Source organism: Cydia strobilella, chromosome 1 (assembly GCF_947568885.1).
Source record: "Cydia strobilella chromosome 1, ilCydStro3.1, whole genome shotgun sequence".
NCBI lineage: Eukaryota > Metazoa > Arthropoda > Insecta > Lepidoptera > Tortricidae > Cydia > Cydia strobilella.
Genome location: NC_086041.1, coordinates 27,380,581 through 27,400,263, shown reverse-complemented (window position 1 = coordinate 27,400,263; position 19,683 = coordinate 27,380,581). Strand labels below are relative to the sequence as shown.

The following is a 19,683-nucleotide window of genomic DNA, read 5'->3' as shown; positions in this document are numbered from 1 at the left end:
TGTGATTGTGGCGCGCAGCGACTGTGGGACCGTTTTTTTAGTGTTTTTGAAGGGTCACATAAGTTTCAGATGACTGTTTCAAACTCACTAATCACTTAAATTTCGTAGTTCATAAAAGTTTTTTTTTTACATAATAGAAAAAGTTGAGGTACACAATAAATAATTGTAATGATTTCCTATCCCACAGTACCGGACACACTGTAGTAGTCCCGCAATGGCGGACAGCGAATGTGGTTTTTTTTTTCGGTTGTATTTTGTACTTACGATGTTTCAAATAGAAGAACGGGCAAGGAAAAATGAAAGAGAAGAAAAAAATGTTTGGAAACCAAGGTGTGAAAGAAGTGAAAATTTGATATATAAGGAAAAGAAGCTATATATAAAAAGTAAAAAAAAAAGGTGTAGCGGTGAGGAAACTAAATAAGAAAGCGAAGAGCGAAGTTAAAAAATGAGAAAAACAGCAGCCATTGGTTGAAGCGGCCCGTAGTATGTTTATATTATGACGAAGACTGGATATACAGTGGTCCAGTTGCCATATATGGGTGGGTGCTTGACATTCCAGAATGTTCAGAAGATTATATGTTATCGGTGTCAAATGTTTTTAAGCTAGGGGTTCGAAATGTATTATACATTTCGTGCATGTACGTCTTGCAAAGAATGTGTTTTTTTTTTCACTAAAGTTTACTTTTCGTTTTTGAATTAGTTTATGTAGCATTGTAGCAGTTGCATTTGTGTTATTTTATTTGGATTCTAAAGTTTGTTGACTAAAGTAATTCATAACTAAAGATATATTTTTTCAAATACTTTTTTTTCTTAAAGGCGGTGTTCGGCACTGGGGGACTTCCCCCTATTACCTGTTCAAGTTCATATTATCGATTCAAACGAAACGACGTGGACGTTATGTGACCTATGTGCTATCGCGTGATCGCAACCGCAGTAACCTCTAGCAACTAGTAACCTGCAACCTTCCGACTACTTACTGCAACAATAAATATCTATCTATCTATGTATTTTCATAAGTTAAAAATGTTACAATCTTCTCTTCTTCTTAGTCTGGTGTCTTCATTGCTGAAGGTCGTGTCTAGTTTGAAGAGTTTTCGCGCGTTACAATCATGTGGGAAAAATTCACCAAAAAGTGAAATACTAAGCTACGAAGCAGCGCTACTGAGTTGCAAGCTGAGTTGTAAACCATTTTAAACTAGCATAGATATTTCTAATTTACTTGAGTACAGGTCGTAAACGTGAAAACAACTAAAATAAAAGGTAGTGCTCCTGAATTAGTAGTAATACTCGTAGAGTTTCTAGGGAGTTCACTGCGTGTTTCCAACAATCTGCCGTATGTCGCCAGTTGCGCTTATATGTATTTGCCTAACGCCAACCCATTATCACTGACTCGAACATAAAATATTGAGTCACTAAAAAAACCCTTTGACATAATTGCCTTAATGCGTTAAACAGATTTTACCCGGTGTTAATGAAATAAGTATTCAGTGCGTAGGTAGTACTTGCTTTAAATTAAACATTACCTCTTACTTACGCAAATGGCCGTCAGCCATTTAGCTATTTAACAGGGTTTCATTACTTCAAGTTTAGTGAGGGATAAATCCTTTAATCCTAATGATTAATGAACCCTGGACCATTACCTACATCAATAGTTTTAGTTACGGGCAAATTAGGTCTTAGAGTTGGAACGATAATGGTAACATAAACGAAATTCAAAGTTCATTCTTAGTAGGTTGGTATAGTTGTGTTGTCTTTCTTCCGTGAAAGATATTGCATGATTTAAACCAAAAGGCTAAGGCTATTATGCAAAAATATTTTTTGATTTCTTCATAAGCCACAGAGTTCTACACCACGCTACTGTCTTTTACAAGAATTGTTAAAAGCGCTCAATGTGTGCTCACACACCAAATCAAACCAACCAACATAGGTACTTAAAACATTGTACGGCACATGTCTTCGCAATGTGTTCAGAGTGCTTTGACACATTATAGGTGCGACAAAAAGCGCGTTATCGACAGACCAGTACCAATAAGGGCAGAGCATTAGGACTGGTAGCATCGTGGGTGGACTGGTCCCGCGAGGCCGCGTCGTTTTTCTAACGCCTAACTGTGCATGCCACTGAGCAAGCCGCTGCCCCGTGACGAGTTATTTGAGGTTAGGAACAGGTACATAACTACTTCATTCTGTGTAGATGTATACCATTGGAGCTGAATATCCAGGTTTTGCTAACTTTAGGTAAACTAATCTCCAAAAAAGGCAGCAGCAGCAGTGTTGTGTACTTTACGAAAGCTGGAATCTTACAGCTCTATTCTATTTAATTGTATGAAGGACTTTATACTACTTACAGTCACCTGCAATAATATGTTACTCTTTGAAGGCCGCAAAAATATATGACATGCTCTTATGGCTCTACAAATAAGATCGTGTCAGATGTTTTTGTAGCCTTCGTTGTGTAACATATTATTGCAGCCATTGCAGGTGATGAGGTGACTGTACCATGACAGCACTTTGCAAATAGACTCATAATAAACATTATCCAAAACACCATCCATATGTAGCACCTACTTATCCAGGCTAGATAGAAATAATTACTTTATATATCCATACTTCCATACTTATTATACTTATTAATATTATAAATGCGAAAGTCTGTCTGTCTGACTGTCTGTGTTTTACCTCTTCACGCTTAAACCGCTGAACCGATTTAGTTGAAATTTGGTATACAGATAGTTTGAGTCCCGGGGAAGGACATAGGATACTTTTTATCCCAGAACTCACCCCTCAAGGGGGTGAAAAGGGGGGTGGAAATTTGTATGGGAAATCAATAACCGCTGAACCGATTTAGATGAAACTTGGTATGGGGATAGTTTGAGCTGTGGGAAAGGATATAGAATAACTTTTATCCCCGAAATCATCCCTTAAGGGTGTAAAAAATGGGGTGGAAATGTATAGTGTGGACCAATTTGGGGGTGAAAAAAGGATGGTTTAAAAAGGAGATTTGTTTAAGAATTAAGGTACCCAAATTACTAATTCCACGCAGACGAAGTCGCGGGCAAAAGCTAGTTTAATATATTCATAAATGTCTGTGGAATTTGTATAAAAAAATGTTATTAGATCTGTGAACAGAACTGAAATGAAATTAGCTACACCTAAGACCGCACGTTTATGAATCAGTTATATTACACAAACCACAAATTGCCTTGAACAAAAGAATAGCTACTTTTAAGTAAGCAACTTCTTTACGGGTTGTCCAACCACAACACAGAGGTTAACACATTGCTTCCGGCTCGCGTAGGCAATAAACATTATCTCTTCGAATCTCGTAGTATTGAATTCAAATAAGCCTTAGTGAGACAATCATGTGGGTGCTCCGGTGTCGACTGCGGGCGCCGGCGCCGGCTCGCCCTGCGGTGAAGGGCCCGGAGAAATTAGCAACAATACACGAGTACATTCTATGGTAATTCATTGCGTGTCATAGAAAGGAATGCATGCATTATTTACATAATGGAAAATCTTATTGTGATGGGCAAATAGTTACTGATCTTTAATTATTTAAATTGCAATTCAGTTAGAAAACCCCACGTTTTACTACGGCCACCCACGATCAGTTTTAACTTAACACTGAACAGTTATAACTCAGGCTCAGGCTGTCAATTAATAGTGTAACCCGTTCGAATTAAAAAACCGCCAATCGATGTACAGGTTAGCCGTTTGGCACACGCATACTAGAGGTCAAAACAAAAATTTTGACCCGCAGTTCCTAAAAAAATTTCCCCGGGGGGGGAGTGGTAAAACATTATTTTTTTGTATGGAAAAAAATTTTTTTTCCAAAACCTATCGTGTGTGGTATCATACGAAAGGGATTTTTGAGGCGATTCTAAAAATATATCACATTATTACATTTCGGCCATATTTTTTTTATTAAAACAAAAAGAATCTTCGAAACATACCAAGTTTGGGCTCCTCCAGATACGATATGGCTGATTTTTTTTTGTACAATATACCACAAATGATACGTGATATCCTCACATCCAACCCTAAGAAAGCAATTTTGAAAATAATATCATTAACGATTTTTTTTTTAATTTTTCAATTTTACAAACTGACACAGTTCTACTTCAATACCTATTTTACGAGACTTATGGAACTGTACTGCAGATACGGTACATATTAATCATAAAATGATACGTAATATCCATATATCGAACGGGAAATACCTCTTTAACCCTTTAACTGCGCCTTTTCATCAGTTGGTATAGTTTGTATAATTTTTGACACAAAATATCAAGGTTGTATCCTTCACATACGATATACCTTATAGATTTTTTTTGTACAATATACCACAAATGATACATAATATCTATGATACCACACGATAGGTTTTGGGGTCGAGCGGCTTCCGCTATAACCAAAACGGGCATAAACTGATCTAAATTATCGAATGTATAAGACCTGTATATTCAACAGTAGATTGTTAAAGCGCCAATAGTTCGAGGGTATGATGGTTACTGTTACCCGAGTTAAGTAGGTTTATTATAGCCATTATAGGTATATTTCTTTTGACGTCTAAGAGAATTAAAATCTAAAACCATAGACAATCCGATCTTAAATTAGGATGTGTCTGAAACGGCCATAATTCTTATGCGCCTTAAAAAAGTGAAACTGAATGAATGAATGTAATGTAATGATAATATTTGAATCATTCATTTTTTTTAAGAATGCAATGCAACTGACATTTAATTTCGATAATATGTACATAGTCTGAAAATGCGGAAGCTATAGTTTGTCAAAGGACTGTGATTTCAAACATAGACAGAGAGAATCATACTATCCTTGTCTTACACTTGTACTAGCACCCAAAAGAAAAGGATGAGTATAGTTTTTTTTGTTCTTATTTACTGACAATTTGGTTTGACCAACTATAATATAAGAGCTTTTATTTTAACTAAATAATATGGCATATATGGCTGTTAGCCGTTGCTCGAAGTACAAATTTAAAAAAATACTCCACCCTAGGGTGGGAATTGCAATTTTCCACCCGGCTATCAGCCTATGAAAGGTGAACTTTCCGAATAGGAGAGATGAAAAAGCTTTTGTCAAAGTACATGTTAATTATTTAGACGCGATTTGGCGATAAATAATAAGGAAAAAACAATAGAATAGAGAGCCGTAAACGTAAATCTAGAATAATTTGACTTTGTATGCAAATGATAAAGTTACGTGGCTGTTGCGGCTGAATGGAGGAAGGAAAGTTGCGGGCGCGGCGCTTCAGGGCGTGCAGGACTGCAACTACTGCAAGCTACACTTGTTGGCAACAAGTTGTTGCACTACTTCCTTTAAGCTATGGTAATGCTCTTGTTGGAATCAATTACCTTTCTAAACTATAGATAAAGTTTGCCTATGGTCATTGGTGCTAGTTACTACCGATATATTAATGCACCTGTCATTCATGGATATTTGATGCCATTGCATCTATGATGATGATGATGTCTAAAGTATTTTGTTAATTTTTTTGCAAATTTAGGATAATAAGAGTAAACTGGTTTTAGCCATTTAAGGTTAAGTAAGGAAAAGAAAAGTTTTTCTATGAGACCGCAATACTTAGCGCCAGTTTTGACACCCATGGATTCATTAAATAAAGTGATGCACTTAATATTGGATGCAACTCGAACGGGTACAGCTATAGACCGGGTACAATGGCCCGGCAGCCCTAATAGGAGTTTCCTTTGAACTAGTTACAACTCGCCCGTTTGTTGATGTTACTGTTCCGAGAAATAGCTGGCGTTACGGCTTTCCTTGCGTTGCGGCGGATGTTAGAGAAATATACGCTAAACTTGGTCTTGATTAAACGTCAAAAGTTCGATACCTTCTATACAAAGCTAGATCTTAACCTTTAATCTAAATGTTTAACCCTGGCTTTATTTCATGATCTGTTGAGACTTGAGACTGCGTTCCATAGGTAAATAAAAAGGTAAGTAGAATATATACCTATACCTACTATTATAGCTAACTCCAGTTTCCAGTTTGCCAGTTTCTGAAGATTTGAACTATTGTACCTTCGGCTTTCCTATCGGTCAATGTTTAGTGTTTAGGCCGTTTAAGGGGCGTTGATGGACATTTTAATACCATTAAGGAGTGTCCGCAACCCCTATCATGGCTCTATTACGGTAATCAGCAAATCATACGGGGCGAACGACTGTTCGGTGTCACAAATTTAGACAACCCTTCTAGCAATTACATAGATAGGATAGGGGAGTATACTTTTTCGAATTAATAGGAAAATAGTAATTGGTCAGCAAAGTGTTTAAGAGATGCGTTAACACTACCTGCAAATATTAGACCGGCAAGAAAACTTTCGGGAAAACCTGCGTATATTCTGTGGACATTACAAAACGTAACGATTTGGATACATTTTTGTAAGACTATTATCATACAACTTTTAAGCAGAAGGCTATAACGTGCCTATAAGGATGGAGTAAGAATATTAGGCTTTAAAGCCTGTTTATTTAACCTTAACTCATACTATACATTTTTTGACACATTTGGTATTTCAACGATTAATACTTCCATGAGTTTTACAAACTATTACTATTTTCTATTCGTACTTTAATTTACACAATCGTTAAATGGTTTCGTGCTTGACGCGTTTATGTCTATAATGTAGGTAATCTTCACCACCTTGAGTCATGAAAACTATTTGGCACAGCTGCTGGTTGGAATGTTTACATTTTCGTTTAAGAATAATATTTGTCTATACAAATGTGCGGATGAGTTTACACAGCTATAATATATGCTGACATTTATCACAAATCTATAATTAACACATTCGCAATAAACCTCAATTCCAAAAATATTTATAGGGATTGATAGATTATGACGGTCAGGTTATCTGACTTCATAATCAACGCAGTTTATATAATATTTAAAATTATATTTAATTAATAAAAAAACGACTACAACGCGACTTCTTGTGTTGATCTTATTTAACAAACCTTTGTTTATTTGTATGTACTTAGAGAGATACAAAACATATGTCAATACAATCTATGCGTGTATGACAAATTTGTTCCATCAGTAGTTTTATTTTACGTGATAGAGAAACAAACGTCCACATCTCCATTTTCACAAATTTTCTTGATTCGTACCTATACCATTGTAGAATTGTTCATTTACCTACGTTTTATGTATGAGTTATATTCTAAATTGCATTCTATGGAAGTACTGCTGGGCAATTTAAAATCTGAATATAAATTGGTTGGAATTGACCTGAGGCGTTCAAATGCACTTGTCGTTGTGAACCACTATCATCAATTTTTATTGTAACGTCTAGCCCAGAGGTATCAATAAAATGATATTTATTTTTGTTTCCTTTCCTACGCATAGGTATCACAATATAATCTTAAACATATAATTTATTTTAAAAATCACATTATGTTACAATACTATTATCATGGTCTGCACCAGCAGTGATTTCACCTATGGGTTGAATGCACTATCTCTAGAGTTACAAGAAGATTTCGATCTGGTAAGGATTCCTTTGTGGGTGCATAACTACTTACTTTTCGGGTGTACCACCTCACCCACATATACCTACATGTATAATTGCCCGGGTTGTCTATATTCTTTACCTAATCGAAGATCGATATCGAAAAAACCTTTATGGCTCGCCATTAAGAACGTGTCATATATGTATGTTCCTACATTTATTTCTCGTTCTTTCTTGTGTAAAATATTATAATTGCAGGTAACTTGACATCTTGATTGCATAAGTGATATACATATTGTATGCTCTAGACATGAAACCCTTCTGGCCTAGTAATGGAATAATAACATGACAAATCAATAGTTGAGCCACGTGTGAAGCCGCACAAGTGTTGGCCATCGGCACATTCCCGCTGCGTACGTCGTATGTACAATTGTACATTCTTGGACTTGCATCTTGCATCGCATAGATAATGTTACACCGCATTCCGATTACTTGGATTTAATCATAGGTACTAGAAAACTAGAAGCACCATTATTTTGCGCAATACCTACTTTTTTATTTGCTGAAAGAGTAATTTAGATTATAATTATACAAAGTATGTTTGTTATTATTGGTAGTGCTTGAATTGAACACACTGTAGGAAAAGAACACAAACTTCAGGTACAGTTACAGAGATTCCGACATTAATATATATGTTGGATCTTTCCAGTGGAAGAAAAACTTAAAAGGGTGTTTCTATTTAAAGTTGTAACTTTCGTGTTAGAATTGGGAATTTTTAAATTATTTCTATACTCAGAATCACGAGCTGTTTCCATCGTTACCGAGAATGGTTACGTTTCGCGTTTTAAATTAAATTAATACGATTAACCTTATATTCTAAAAAAGTAAGGCTCAATATGCCAGAGTTTCCAATATCAATTTCTCTCACGCGTCCCACAGTTTCTCTGTCAGCAGTGATGTTAATCAGTGGAATGATAACATTAATTGATCGGCTAGTGAAGCCTCACTGGTTCCATCTTCGGCGGACCCTGACATTACCACTTTCCCGCTTTCCTTGATTCACAACATTATAAGATTATGACAGTAAATAAACATAGTAATACATAGTTCTAGACCTAATGTTAATATCTGGGAGACCGAGCTTTGCTCGGAAAACATATAAAAACTCAAAAATGAACGTTTTCCTAGAGATAAGACCTAGCTAGATCGATTTTTCGCTCCCAGAAACCCCCCTATATTATAGCAAATTTCATCGAAATCGTTAGAGCAGTTTCCGAGATATATACATATATTTTGGGGATCTCGGATAAAATAGGAGAAACGTGGGTTAAATATGAGAGCGGAGCGGACGATGTGGTGGAAAAATTTGCCTTCTTATATCTGAATTGTAAATATACTTGTCCCAAGCGGCCAAGTAAGACGTCAACGTATCTAATGGATATACCCTTGTGTCCGTAATGGATCTCCGCAGGATCACATTAAATGACGCGTTGTATGGGCTTATTATATCTTCTCTTCTTATTAGGCATGGCTAGATTCATAACCATAAGGACCGGTACGATAGAGATCTTATCAGCAATCTCTGTAATGCTGAGAAACTCGACTTTTCCACTAATCACCAAGCTCCAAAGAAAACTAGTTAGATTAATGATAGAGGCGCCTTATTATGTGGGCGAACCACTGATTATTAGCATAGCCGACGCACGACTTCGGACCAAACATGCAATACACTGACTTTTCGATTTAATAAATATTTATTTAGCATTATTACGATGGTTGCTAATGTTGCTATTGACTATTGAGCAAGATAATCATTGGCGACAGTTAATTCTGGGTTATTAAGCCAATGCCACACAGACATTGTTTTTAGGGTTCCGTACCCAAAGGGTAAAAACGGGACCCTATTACTAAGACTCCGCTGTCCGTCTGTCCGTCCGTCTGTCTGTCTGTCACCAGGCTGTATCTCATGAACCGTGATAGCTAGACAGTTAAAATTTTCACAGATGATGTATTTCTGTTTGCGCTATAACAACAAATACTAAAAACAGAATAATATAAATATTTAAATGGGGCTCCCATACAACAAACGTGATTTTTTTGCTGTTTTTTTTTCGTAATGGTACGGAACCCTTCGTGCGCGAGTCAGACTCGCACTTGGCCGGTTTTATTATTTAACCTGAATAACGCAATTAGTAACAAATTTAACGAGATCGTAATAATTGGTTAAATTCAAGATTTGACGAAGTTTCAAATTATGTTTCTCAGTTTGGAAATTGAATATCTATGGTAAATTTGAAAAATAACAAGGTGCTTATGCGACAATTGCGACTAACCGTACTAAGCTTCAACTGTCGGAACGCCGCTCCCGTTTGCAAATCATTCTGCGAAATTAAAGGATCGAGTAGCCCGGTTCTACCGTTTTCTGATTTAGGATCTGCCTTGAATTGAGCTCATGCGGCTCATATATTATCGACATGGATGAACGGATGTAAGACTTCTAAACTGCTAATCTACATGACAACCTTGCGTTGATTCGATGAAAAGGTAGTTTTAAATTTTAATAGTGGATACTTTTAGCGAGATCCTGTTCCAGTGGTCAGCAGCTTGCAAGTTCATTCGGTGAGTGAAATGGAGGCCAAAGTAAATATTGAATATATGGGACACTTGTATCATCGTTTAGTTCGGAGGAACGCCACCTCGTCGTATATCTCTACCAACTGGCCGGTAGTCTATATTATTGGCTGGTATCATAAGCGGTTCGGTTATTTGTGTGGCCCACATCTTGTCGTGATCGCACCGCATTCCGTGCTAACGCAATAGTCGCGAAGGCCGCACCGCCATTATTGTCATTTGCTTATCGGTGATAGCGACACCACGAATATGCATATAAATTGCAGAGGTAGCTCTTTCAATAATACTTAGGTACCCACTATGTGAGTCTACATCGTCACTAAATTTATGAATCTGTAGGATTTTAAATTATAGAAACTATTCCAAACGCATTTATCAAGTTAGTCTGGCCAACCATTTCGACACTACCTTCAGACCTTCATCAATGGTATATGATTGACCTTCATCAAATACCCTTCATCAAAAATGTACCTTTCTTTGGGATGTTTACTTTTTTTCTACGTCGATTTTTAACTGCCCGCCAACCCCCAAAATTCCCTCTTGGGCTCCCATACCTACCACAGATCATCGTCTAAGTGAAGTAGGTTCAGTCATACACTGTAAAACTGTAAATAATCAGAGTAAAGTAGTGCAGTGTTAAAAAGCAGCTGGAACCTAACTGGAAAACTAGATGCCATAACCGTACCGTTCGACCGGCACCCTGCTCAGATATATGCAGTACAGTCAATGCCAAGTGGGATTGGGACGCAATCAGTTTTTATTTTCTTACTAGCACGGTAGCGGGTCTTTTCTATAGGATGCGTACGTGAATTGTAGACACCAACCAGCACAGGAGCCTTCTGTTTTTTGGCTCGACTGTCAATGTCAAGTTTAAGTTTTTGATTTAGACCACAAGGTGGCAGGATAATTTCTTTATTACATTTATTACCATAAGCATGAGGATCAAAATCCTCATGCTTATTTCAATTTAAAATGCTAAAAAAATTAAGCGTATTACTAAACTTAACTATACCTACGATATGATTAAAGTCGTCGTTTGTATTGATTCCAGGCGGGGCTCCGTCAGTTGGACCTGTCGCTGCTGTCGGAGCTGTGGTCGCTGAGCGAGGCCATGGCGTCGTGGCGCCGACAGCTGGAGCGCGGCCCGAGACTGCGCCCCGCGCCGCCGCCGCCGCCCCCGCCGCACTACCTTAGAACTTAACTTAAATCATCCTTTCAACCACCACTACAGACAAACACGAATCTTTTTTTAGAAATTTAGAATTCTGCTAACACCTGTGCCCCTGTGGTATAGTTTTGACAGACATTAAGTACCTACATTTTTTCTTTGAGGAAACCTTATTTATTATGAAAATCCTGTTTTAAGACTGCATCGACCGTCCAGTGGCGCCCTCATTGGGGAATTGTGTTTTCTGATAAACCAATTAATAAATCAGTAGTAAACTTTTTGTGCTTGTCACATAGTTTTATTTTGCTGATAATTTTTTGATTGATCACCTAAACGGAAAAATGCATTTGCCGTTTAGTTGATAAAGCGAAAAAAGTTGGGGAATCAGTAGGACAACAATAGTAATAATAATATTGTCTTCGGTTACCGCGATAGTTACTCATGAAATAAAACTATGAAAACGGATTATATCGCGTATATTGAATTTATAATACATCCCATTTATGATAAATTCAATATACGCGATATAATCCGTTTTCATAGTTTTATTTCAATAGTAATAATATATATTGATTTATACATAAATTACATAATTGGTTTATTAGAAAAGGATGGATCCTATGGATGCAGTAATATACTTATTAACTGATTGTCATTTGTTGCAACCTCATTATTAGTATTGGTAATAAAAGGTGTCCAATTTCTCCATCCATTGTTTCCTTCTATTGTAAGATCCCGGTACGTAAAAGATCTGAATTAATGTGAGTCTACACCGTCACTAAATTTATAAATCTGTAGGATTTTAAATTATAGAAACTATTCCAAACGCATTTATCAAGTTAGTCTGGCCAACCATTTCGACACTACCTTCAGACCTTCATCAATCATATACCCTTCTCAAAAATGTACCTTTCTTTGGGATGTTAATATTAGCGTAAGAATAATATTATGACGTGATTGGTTGGCTAAACTATCTAAATAACTTCGCAGATTACCACAGACGTAATAGGTAATGTGTAATATGTTGTGTGGTTATTTGGTTGCAATTGTAAGATTTTTTAAATAAATCATGACTAAGTGTTTCAATTTACTTTGTATTTCTTTTCTCATAGGTCCACCCTGACGATACATTACTACTAATAGTTGGTCAAGCAAATCTTATCAGTAAATAAGAACAAAAAAACTATACTCATCCTTTTCTTTTGGGTGGTAGTACTAGTGTAAGACAAAGATAGTATGATTCTCTCTGTCTATGTTTGAAATGAGACAGTCCTTTGACAAACTATAGTAGCAGGTAGCCATGAATCTAGTATAACTGAATCTGTCATGGGGGGTGGGGGCAAGGGCCTTACACTCTTTGATAGAGAAATATAGTCTTATTGCGATTCCTATAAGAGGAAAGAGAAAATAGTGCCATGCTTTGTCCTTATCACCGACCGGGTGGCATCATAGGTAGGAGGCGATGGCGAAATACCGAAATTTATAAGAGTGAAAGAGAAAAAATCCTATGCTGCCCAAATTTTACATGAATATTCTTTCTCTTACCCCCGGTCGCTCGGTGGCGCATCTATAACTACTTGTATATACCAAAGAGGATATAATAAGATAGAGCGGTACAGTCATAGTAAATTTTGTAACCACTGTAAATTCACTGCCATCTATCCACATACTTTAAAACTAAAAATTAAGATTTATAAAAAACGTTAAAATGTATTTAAATATGGATAAATATTTTTTATACGCATTAATTATTTTTATATGATTTTGACCCATGTTATTTCACTGATATGCGTTAAAATTATAAATAACAGACGAAACCGTCAACGCCCTCTATATGAGAGTAGGCCAAAACTAGTGGCGCCATCTAATCGAGAATCAAATTTTCGTGGATTTTCGAGGCACGTTTTTTCCTTAGACTGTATCCATCTATTACGGAGTTATATCTATACAAATTCTATCTTTGTATATACTATGTCTATGGGTGGGGGGAAATGACCGAACGGGATAGCCTTATGTATCTTTCAGTAGGAGTAGCAGAGAAAGCGCTGTTATTGTTTGTCCTTGTCAGTCTCACTTTTTTTATTCCCCACCGTAAATTTAGAATAGAATAGAATAGAAGATGCTTTATTCAAAAACGCTTAATTTAAAACTTAACTAATAACACTGACATAGATTGCTGGTTATAAAGCGTTCCTGAAATGGTCTCCACTCAGCTTCATGTCAAGGAACCTATGAGGCCCCCGACGCTGGTCTTCCGTGGAAACCCTTCCGAGAGAGCGCAACAAATACAACTTAAATATAATTACAACAGCTATACGAATCAAATATAAAATAAATAAATAAATATATAATACTACAGCTATACAAATTAAATATAATTTTAGTTGAATTATTATAACTATTGATCCACATTAAAATATAAAAACTATTGACCAGTACAGTAGCAGTCATACTTCTTTTATTTGTACAATTAGATCCACTTAGAAGCCAGAAACACATAACACCTAAGTACACATAAGTACACAAAAATAATTAGCACAGACTTAACAACGATTTTTCTGTACACTTAAAATGTATTTTTTGTAATTCACTTTGAACGAATTTACTGACAATGAGTTCCTAAGAGGAGGCGGTATATTATTCCAGCATTTCGTGGCAGTGTATTTAAAGCTGCCGCGAAATGCGGCGGTGCTGTGCCGTGGACAAAGCAAACGAGTAGCTCCCCTAATATGCCTTTGTGAAAAAGTTAATTTTTCGAATAGATACTGTGGCGTCATTGTCCTTACAATACCAAAAAGCAAACAGGCGAGATGCGTTGCACGTCGCGACTCCATATTCATTAACCCGCTGTTATTTAGGTAAGGAGTAACATGGCTTCGAGGTGGAATGTAAAAACAAAAACGTGCACATGCATTTTGCACACGCTGTATTAGCTTTTTGGTTTTTGACAACAGACAGCCACCTATAACAGTATCGGCATAATTGAGTTTTGACAATATCAAAGATTCACACAGAGATATTCTGACTTCAGTACTCAAATACCTACGCACGTTATATAATATTTTGAGTCTATAAAAACATACTCGAGAGGTCTCTACTACATGGTTGTGAAATCTGAGGTTACCGTCCATCAGGACACCCAAGTTCCTTACTTCTGCTACCTGCTCAATACATTGACCGCCGACTTCAATCGTGGGGTTGAAGTTTAAAATCTTGCGCCTCTGTTTCTCAGTACCCAATATTAGAAATTTGGACTTTTGTGGGTTTAAAACTAGGCTATTTTTGTTGGACCACTGGGTTATGCGATCTAAGTCATCATTAATTTTATTTATTGCACATGACATTTCATTTGGTTTACAAGATAAGTACAACTGTATATCGTCAGCATACATGTGATAAGCACAGTTCTGAATACTTTTCACAATATCTGCGCTGTACAAAATATACAGAATCGGACCCAAAATCGAACCCTGGGGCACGCCACGGGAGACAAGAGAGGCATCAGAAAGCTGACAGTTACCTTTTTCATCAACTAATTGTACCCTTTGCCGGCGACCACTCAAATAGCTAGAGAACCACTTCAAAGACGAACTATGAAATCCATAATAGGCGAGCTTAGAAAGAAGTAAATTATGATCTATAGTATCAAAAGCACGGGAGAAGTCAAGCAATACCATAATTGATCCATTTCCTGCATCAATATCTGTCAAAATGTCATCAATGACGTCTAGCAAGGCAGTTGACGTACTACGCCCAGCCCTAAAACCGGATTGCTTTGATGGCAGGATACCGTTAGCTTCAAGAAATTCAGTCACTTGTTGGCTTACCACTTTCTCGATAACTTTCGATAAGAAGGGCAGAATGCTGATAGGTCGGAGATCTTTGTATTCAACAGGATTACTGATTTTAGGGATAGGTTTGATAAGAGCCTCCTTCCAGGCTTCAGGAAACAGTCCTGATTGAATTGATTGATTTATAATAGCAGTGATCACCCTTAAAGTTCGTGGAAGCGTTAAAACAAGCATATCCCGCGTGATACCGTCAGACCCCTGAGAATTAGACGAGAAATTCAAAATAATTTTAGCGACTGTATTTTCATCGACTGGTTTCAAACTGAAAGTAGCGGAGTTAAAACGATTATGTTCAAAAAACGTGAGGTCAGATATTGTAACACTTGTTTTAGGAGTATTAAGAAAATGTTTATTAATTAAGTTAGGATCATTGAGGTGACAAGGTAGGCTAGAGTGTTTATTTTTAGTCAACTATACTGTGTTTGACGTTTTTCCATAGTTTACGAGAGTTTTTATAGTGTGCATTAACATTGCAGTTGAAATATGCTTGTTTCTCAGTAAACATTGCTTGGTTAACAATACTTTTCAAATTCTTGTAATACAGCTTATGTGAATCAAGTCCACTTTTCCGACTTCTATCATATGCTTCATCTCTTAGTTTTATCATGTCTTTGACTGTTGAAGTCACCCAAGGATAGCTTTTATTTTTTATATAGGTCTTTTTAACAGGAGCATACAAATCAAATATATGTTTGAGGCAGGTATTAAAACATTCCAGAGACTCATTGACATTTCCACACAGAAACCGTTCCCAAACAGTTGACTCAACGTGCGCATTAAAATCGTTGATAGGGAGGTATTTAAGCGGCCTAAAAGAAATCCAAGTAGGACATGGCTTTGGTTTTTTGACCTGTAAGTTGCATGAGACCAATGCATGACTACTAAGATCAGGGACATGATTGATACAGACACGAGACAGTTTGCAGCTACTGCAGACAACATCGATAAGGGTTTCCGAGTGATCAGTGAAATGTGTAGGGCTCGTGACATATTGGTCCAAATTAAAACAATGTAGAAATTCAGAGAGTTTCTTATAATTTATATCACCAGGCGAAAGTACGTTAATATTAAAATCACCCATTAGAATTACGTGATCAAACTCAGAAAATGAACCGACAGACTCTGTCAGGGCGTCGAAGAACGTGTCTACGTTGAGCCAAGGCGGGCGGTACGCAGTACCTATGGCAAACCTAAGTCCATTAAGTTTTATACTTAACCAGGACAATTTAGTATGGTTTATGGTAATTATGGTGGATGTAGCCCACCATCTACTCGACTAATCATATTGTCGCATTTCGTATGTTTTGTCCCTCACGGACGCACGCGTATAGCATGTAATGCTAGGTCTATGCAGGTAGCAGATAAAATAATAATACCCTATCAATCATCTATCGTATGTAGTTACCAGACGTCAGGAATTTTCGCCTTTTGTCAATTTGGGCAGCATAGGTTTTTTTTTCTTTTACTCTTATAAATTTCGGTATTTCGCCATCGCCTCCTACCTATGATGCAGGGGGGGGACAGTCCCTTAGAGAGCCATTTATTCGAAAAAATAGCGTCATCTTTATTACTTAACTCGGAACTGGTTTTTTTATGTGGCATCCCCGCACCCATGTTGGCAACACTGTATCTGTTATTGACTTAAAAGTAAAACAATTTTGTTTCGTGCTCCTTTTTTTATATTTCAGCCATTTAAAATATTTTATTTCTATTACATTTGGGTCAATTTTTGAGTGGGCATTTTTTGCAAATTGAATGTGGGATAACACAATTGCTTATCAGCGTCCTTATGCTTGACTAAGTTTACAATGCCGCATTGTTGTGCATTTGGATGTTCGAAGAAAGGTAAATTATTTTGTCTAGAATTACTACTACTAGACATTTTCTGTTGTTGAAATGTTGATATACATACTGCGATTCGAGATGTTAAAATGGTCACGCAGATGTTACACCATTTGAATTTATTTAAATAAATAACTTATTTCAGGTGCGGTGCTGCACGTTTTTCCAAATCCAAACAAACACCCTGATCGATTTAAAGTTTGGGCTCAGCTTATTGGGGGCAAGTTGGGCACCCCATCAGATTATGAATTTTATAAAAAAAAGAGGATTTGCGATCTTCATTTTACCGAAGAACATAGGAATCGCTTTAAGCGATTAAATGCTATAGCAGTACCGACCCTATGTCTACTTGGTAAGTTTCTATTATGTATAACGTAAAAACACAATAATAACATTTTATAACCGCCACAGTATGCCTGACTGACTGTTTTCAAGCCTAAATCACTATACTGATTGTGCTAAAGTTGTACCAAAAAATAGCAGTTAAATTTAATAAATCTAATAATAATAAATAAATAATATAGGACATTATTAAGCGAGGTTTAGACTAGCAAGAACTTGCATGCAATTTACGTTACATTGCTGCCTACTAAGGTAAACTTCATTCAAAATGTTTATCAGATACCGCAATGTATTGAAAATTGCATGCAAGTTCTTGCTAGTCTAAACCTCACTTTACACAAATAATCCAAGTCCCGCAGTAAGCTCTATAAGGCTTGCGTTGTGGGCACTAGACGACGATATATATAACATATAAACTTTTATATAAATACTTAAATACATATAAAACACCCATGACTCAGCAACAAATGTCCGAGCTCATCACACGAAAGAATGCCGTTACCTACCGGTTTAGAACCCGGGACGGGACCATCGGCTTCATAGGCAGGGTCACTACCTACTAGGCCAGACAGGTCGTCAAAAGTGAATGCGAATGACATTAAAATTTGGAACTGAACTTATGCAACAATTTTGCATATTATATGCCTTGTGTAAAGTCAGCAATGCCATTGCAGGGGGGGGGGTCACTTTTTCTGCAGATGACTCTACCAGCGTGAGCTACGCGCTACGAGCATAGCCAACAACATGAGAATCCACCACAACATCCACTTTTCAAGATGTTGCTCCTGTAACTGACATTCAGCCCACCTTTCATTCTGCTGCTTCTGCGCCAGGTAATTCACGATCCTTCCGCCATAGGTATCCTTTTTTAAGACTCCGCTGTCCGTCTGTCCGTCCGTCTGTCCGTCTGTCTGTCTGTCACCAGGCTGTATCTCATGAACCGTGATAGCTATACAGTTGAAATTTTCACATATGATGTATTTCTGTTGCCGCTATAACAACAAATACTAAAAACAGAATAATATAAATATTTAAATGGGGCTCCCATACAACAAACGTGATTTTTTTGCTGTTTTTTCCGTAATGGTTTATTGCTGACTGTAGGTAGGTACTTTTCTTTCCACGTGCCGTGCAAATATACTCTTCGAGACAATGCTAACAATCCGAAACACAATTAGTTTGCGTTGGTTTATCACAGAGTTCTCAAGACCAAGTCCTGTCTCCGTCATCAGATCAGCTCCACGTCATCATAATATTGGATTGTCATCCGATTTACATGTGTATGCAAAATTTCAGCTCAATCGGAAGTCGAGTAAAGTTCAAAGTGTTTTTATTTAATAGTAGTAGTGTTTGGTAGTAGTGTTTTTATGTAATAGTAGTGGGTCAAATTTGCTTTAACATCCAAGATTTGACCCACGCTAACTAACATTCAGTTCATACCTACCTCCTAACAGTCAAGTTAAATAAAAGCTTGTAAAAAGTGCAAAACGAATGTATCTAATTATCAAAGCTGCTCAAAAATGTCATGAGAATCGATTGAGAAATGACAAACGGCGTACATACGAAAGCATATTTACCTACCTAAGCTGAAAAGGAGATGTTTCGCTTGTTTTCGCTCACTCAGTCATCACTTCACCAGTGTCTGGGCTTATTATTATAATTATTAATTATAGCAATATAGGTATACTGTTAACGGTACTTTCGAATCGTAATTTCGGTTAGCTCGGGATTTGGTACCTGCGTCCCAAACCTACCTACGTACCTATTTTTCCACCCGATAAATATACTTTTAATTTTTTTTAATACGTCGGTGGCAAACAAGCATGCGGCCCGCCTGATTGTAAGCAGTCACCATAGCCTATGGATGCCTGCAACTCCAGAGGTGTTACTGTTATAGTTATACGTGCACGTTGCCGACCCTAAAACTACGCACCCTCGTTGAACTCTAAATAAATAATATAAATATATTTAACATAAATTTTGTATGTAAACATATGTTTAATACGCTTTTTCAGGCACATCATGCGCCCAACATAAGTACTTCTCTTGGGATTCACAATCAACCTACCTTTCATTTCGCTACTCCTGCCGCAGGGTGGCCCCAGGTAAATAACAATCCTTGCACTCACATACTAACTGTGCGTCACGTAATTACGTACATGTGTGTGTGTGTGTGTGTGTTTTTTTTAATAAATTTAATCGACAGATGTCCAACACCTAGCACTACCTAGCTCGCGCTATACGCTCAAATTTGATATAATAATACATAATGTATTAATACGAAATGATACAAATAGGTAAAGCATGGCTTGGCCCAACTTATTTTTAGGACTTTACTAAGATTCCTCTGTCCGTCTGTTCGT

The 19,683-nt window shown here is 37.0% G+C and overlaps 1 protein-coding gene across 1 annotated transcript in view; it reads left to right on the top strand.

Annotated features, from left to right (window-relative positions):
* The window catches only part of LOC134743688 (anaphase-promoting complex subunit 11-like), a 59,972-nt gene extending 47,601 nt beyond the window's left edge, over positions 1-12,371 (top strand). Inside the window, exon 3 of the mRNA XM_063677290.1 lies at positions 11,169-12,371. Coding sequence (XP_063533360.1) covers positions 11,169-11,318 — 150 coding nt within the window. The 3' untranslated portion in view covers positions 11,319-12,371. The remainder of the gene's footprint in view (positions 1-11,168) is intronic.
* Positions 12,372-19,683: the final 7,312 nt, after the last annotated feature.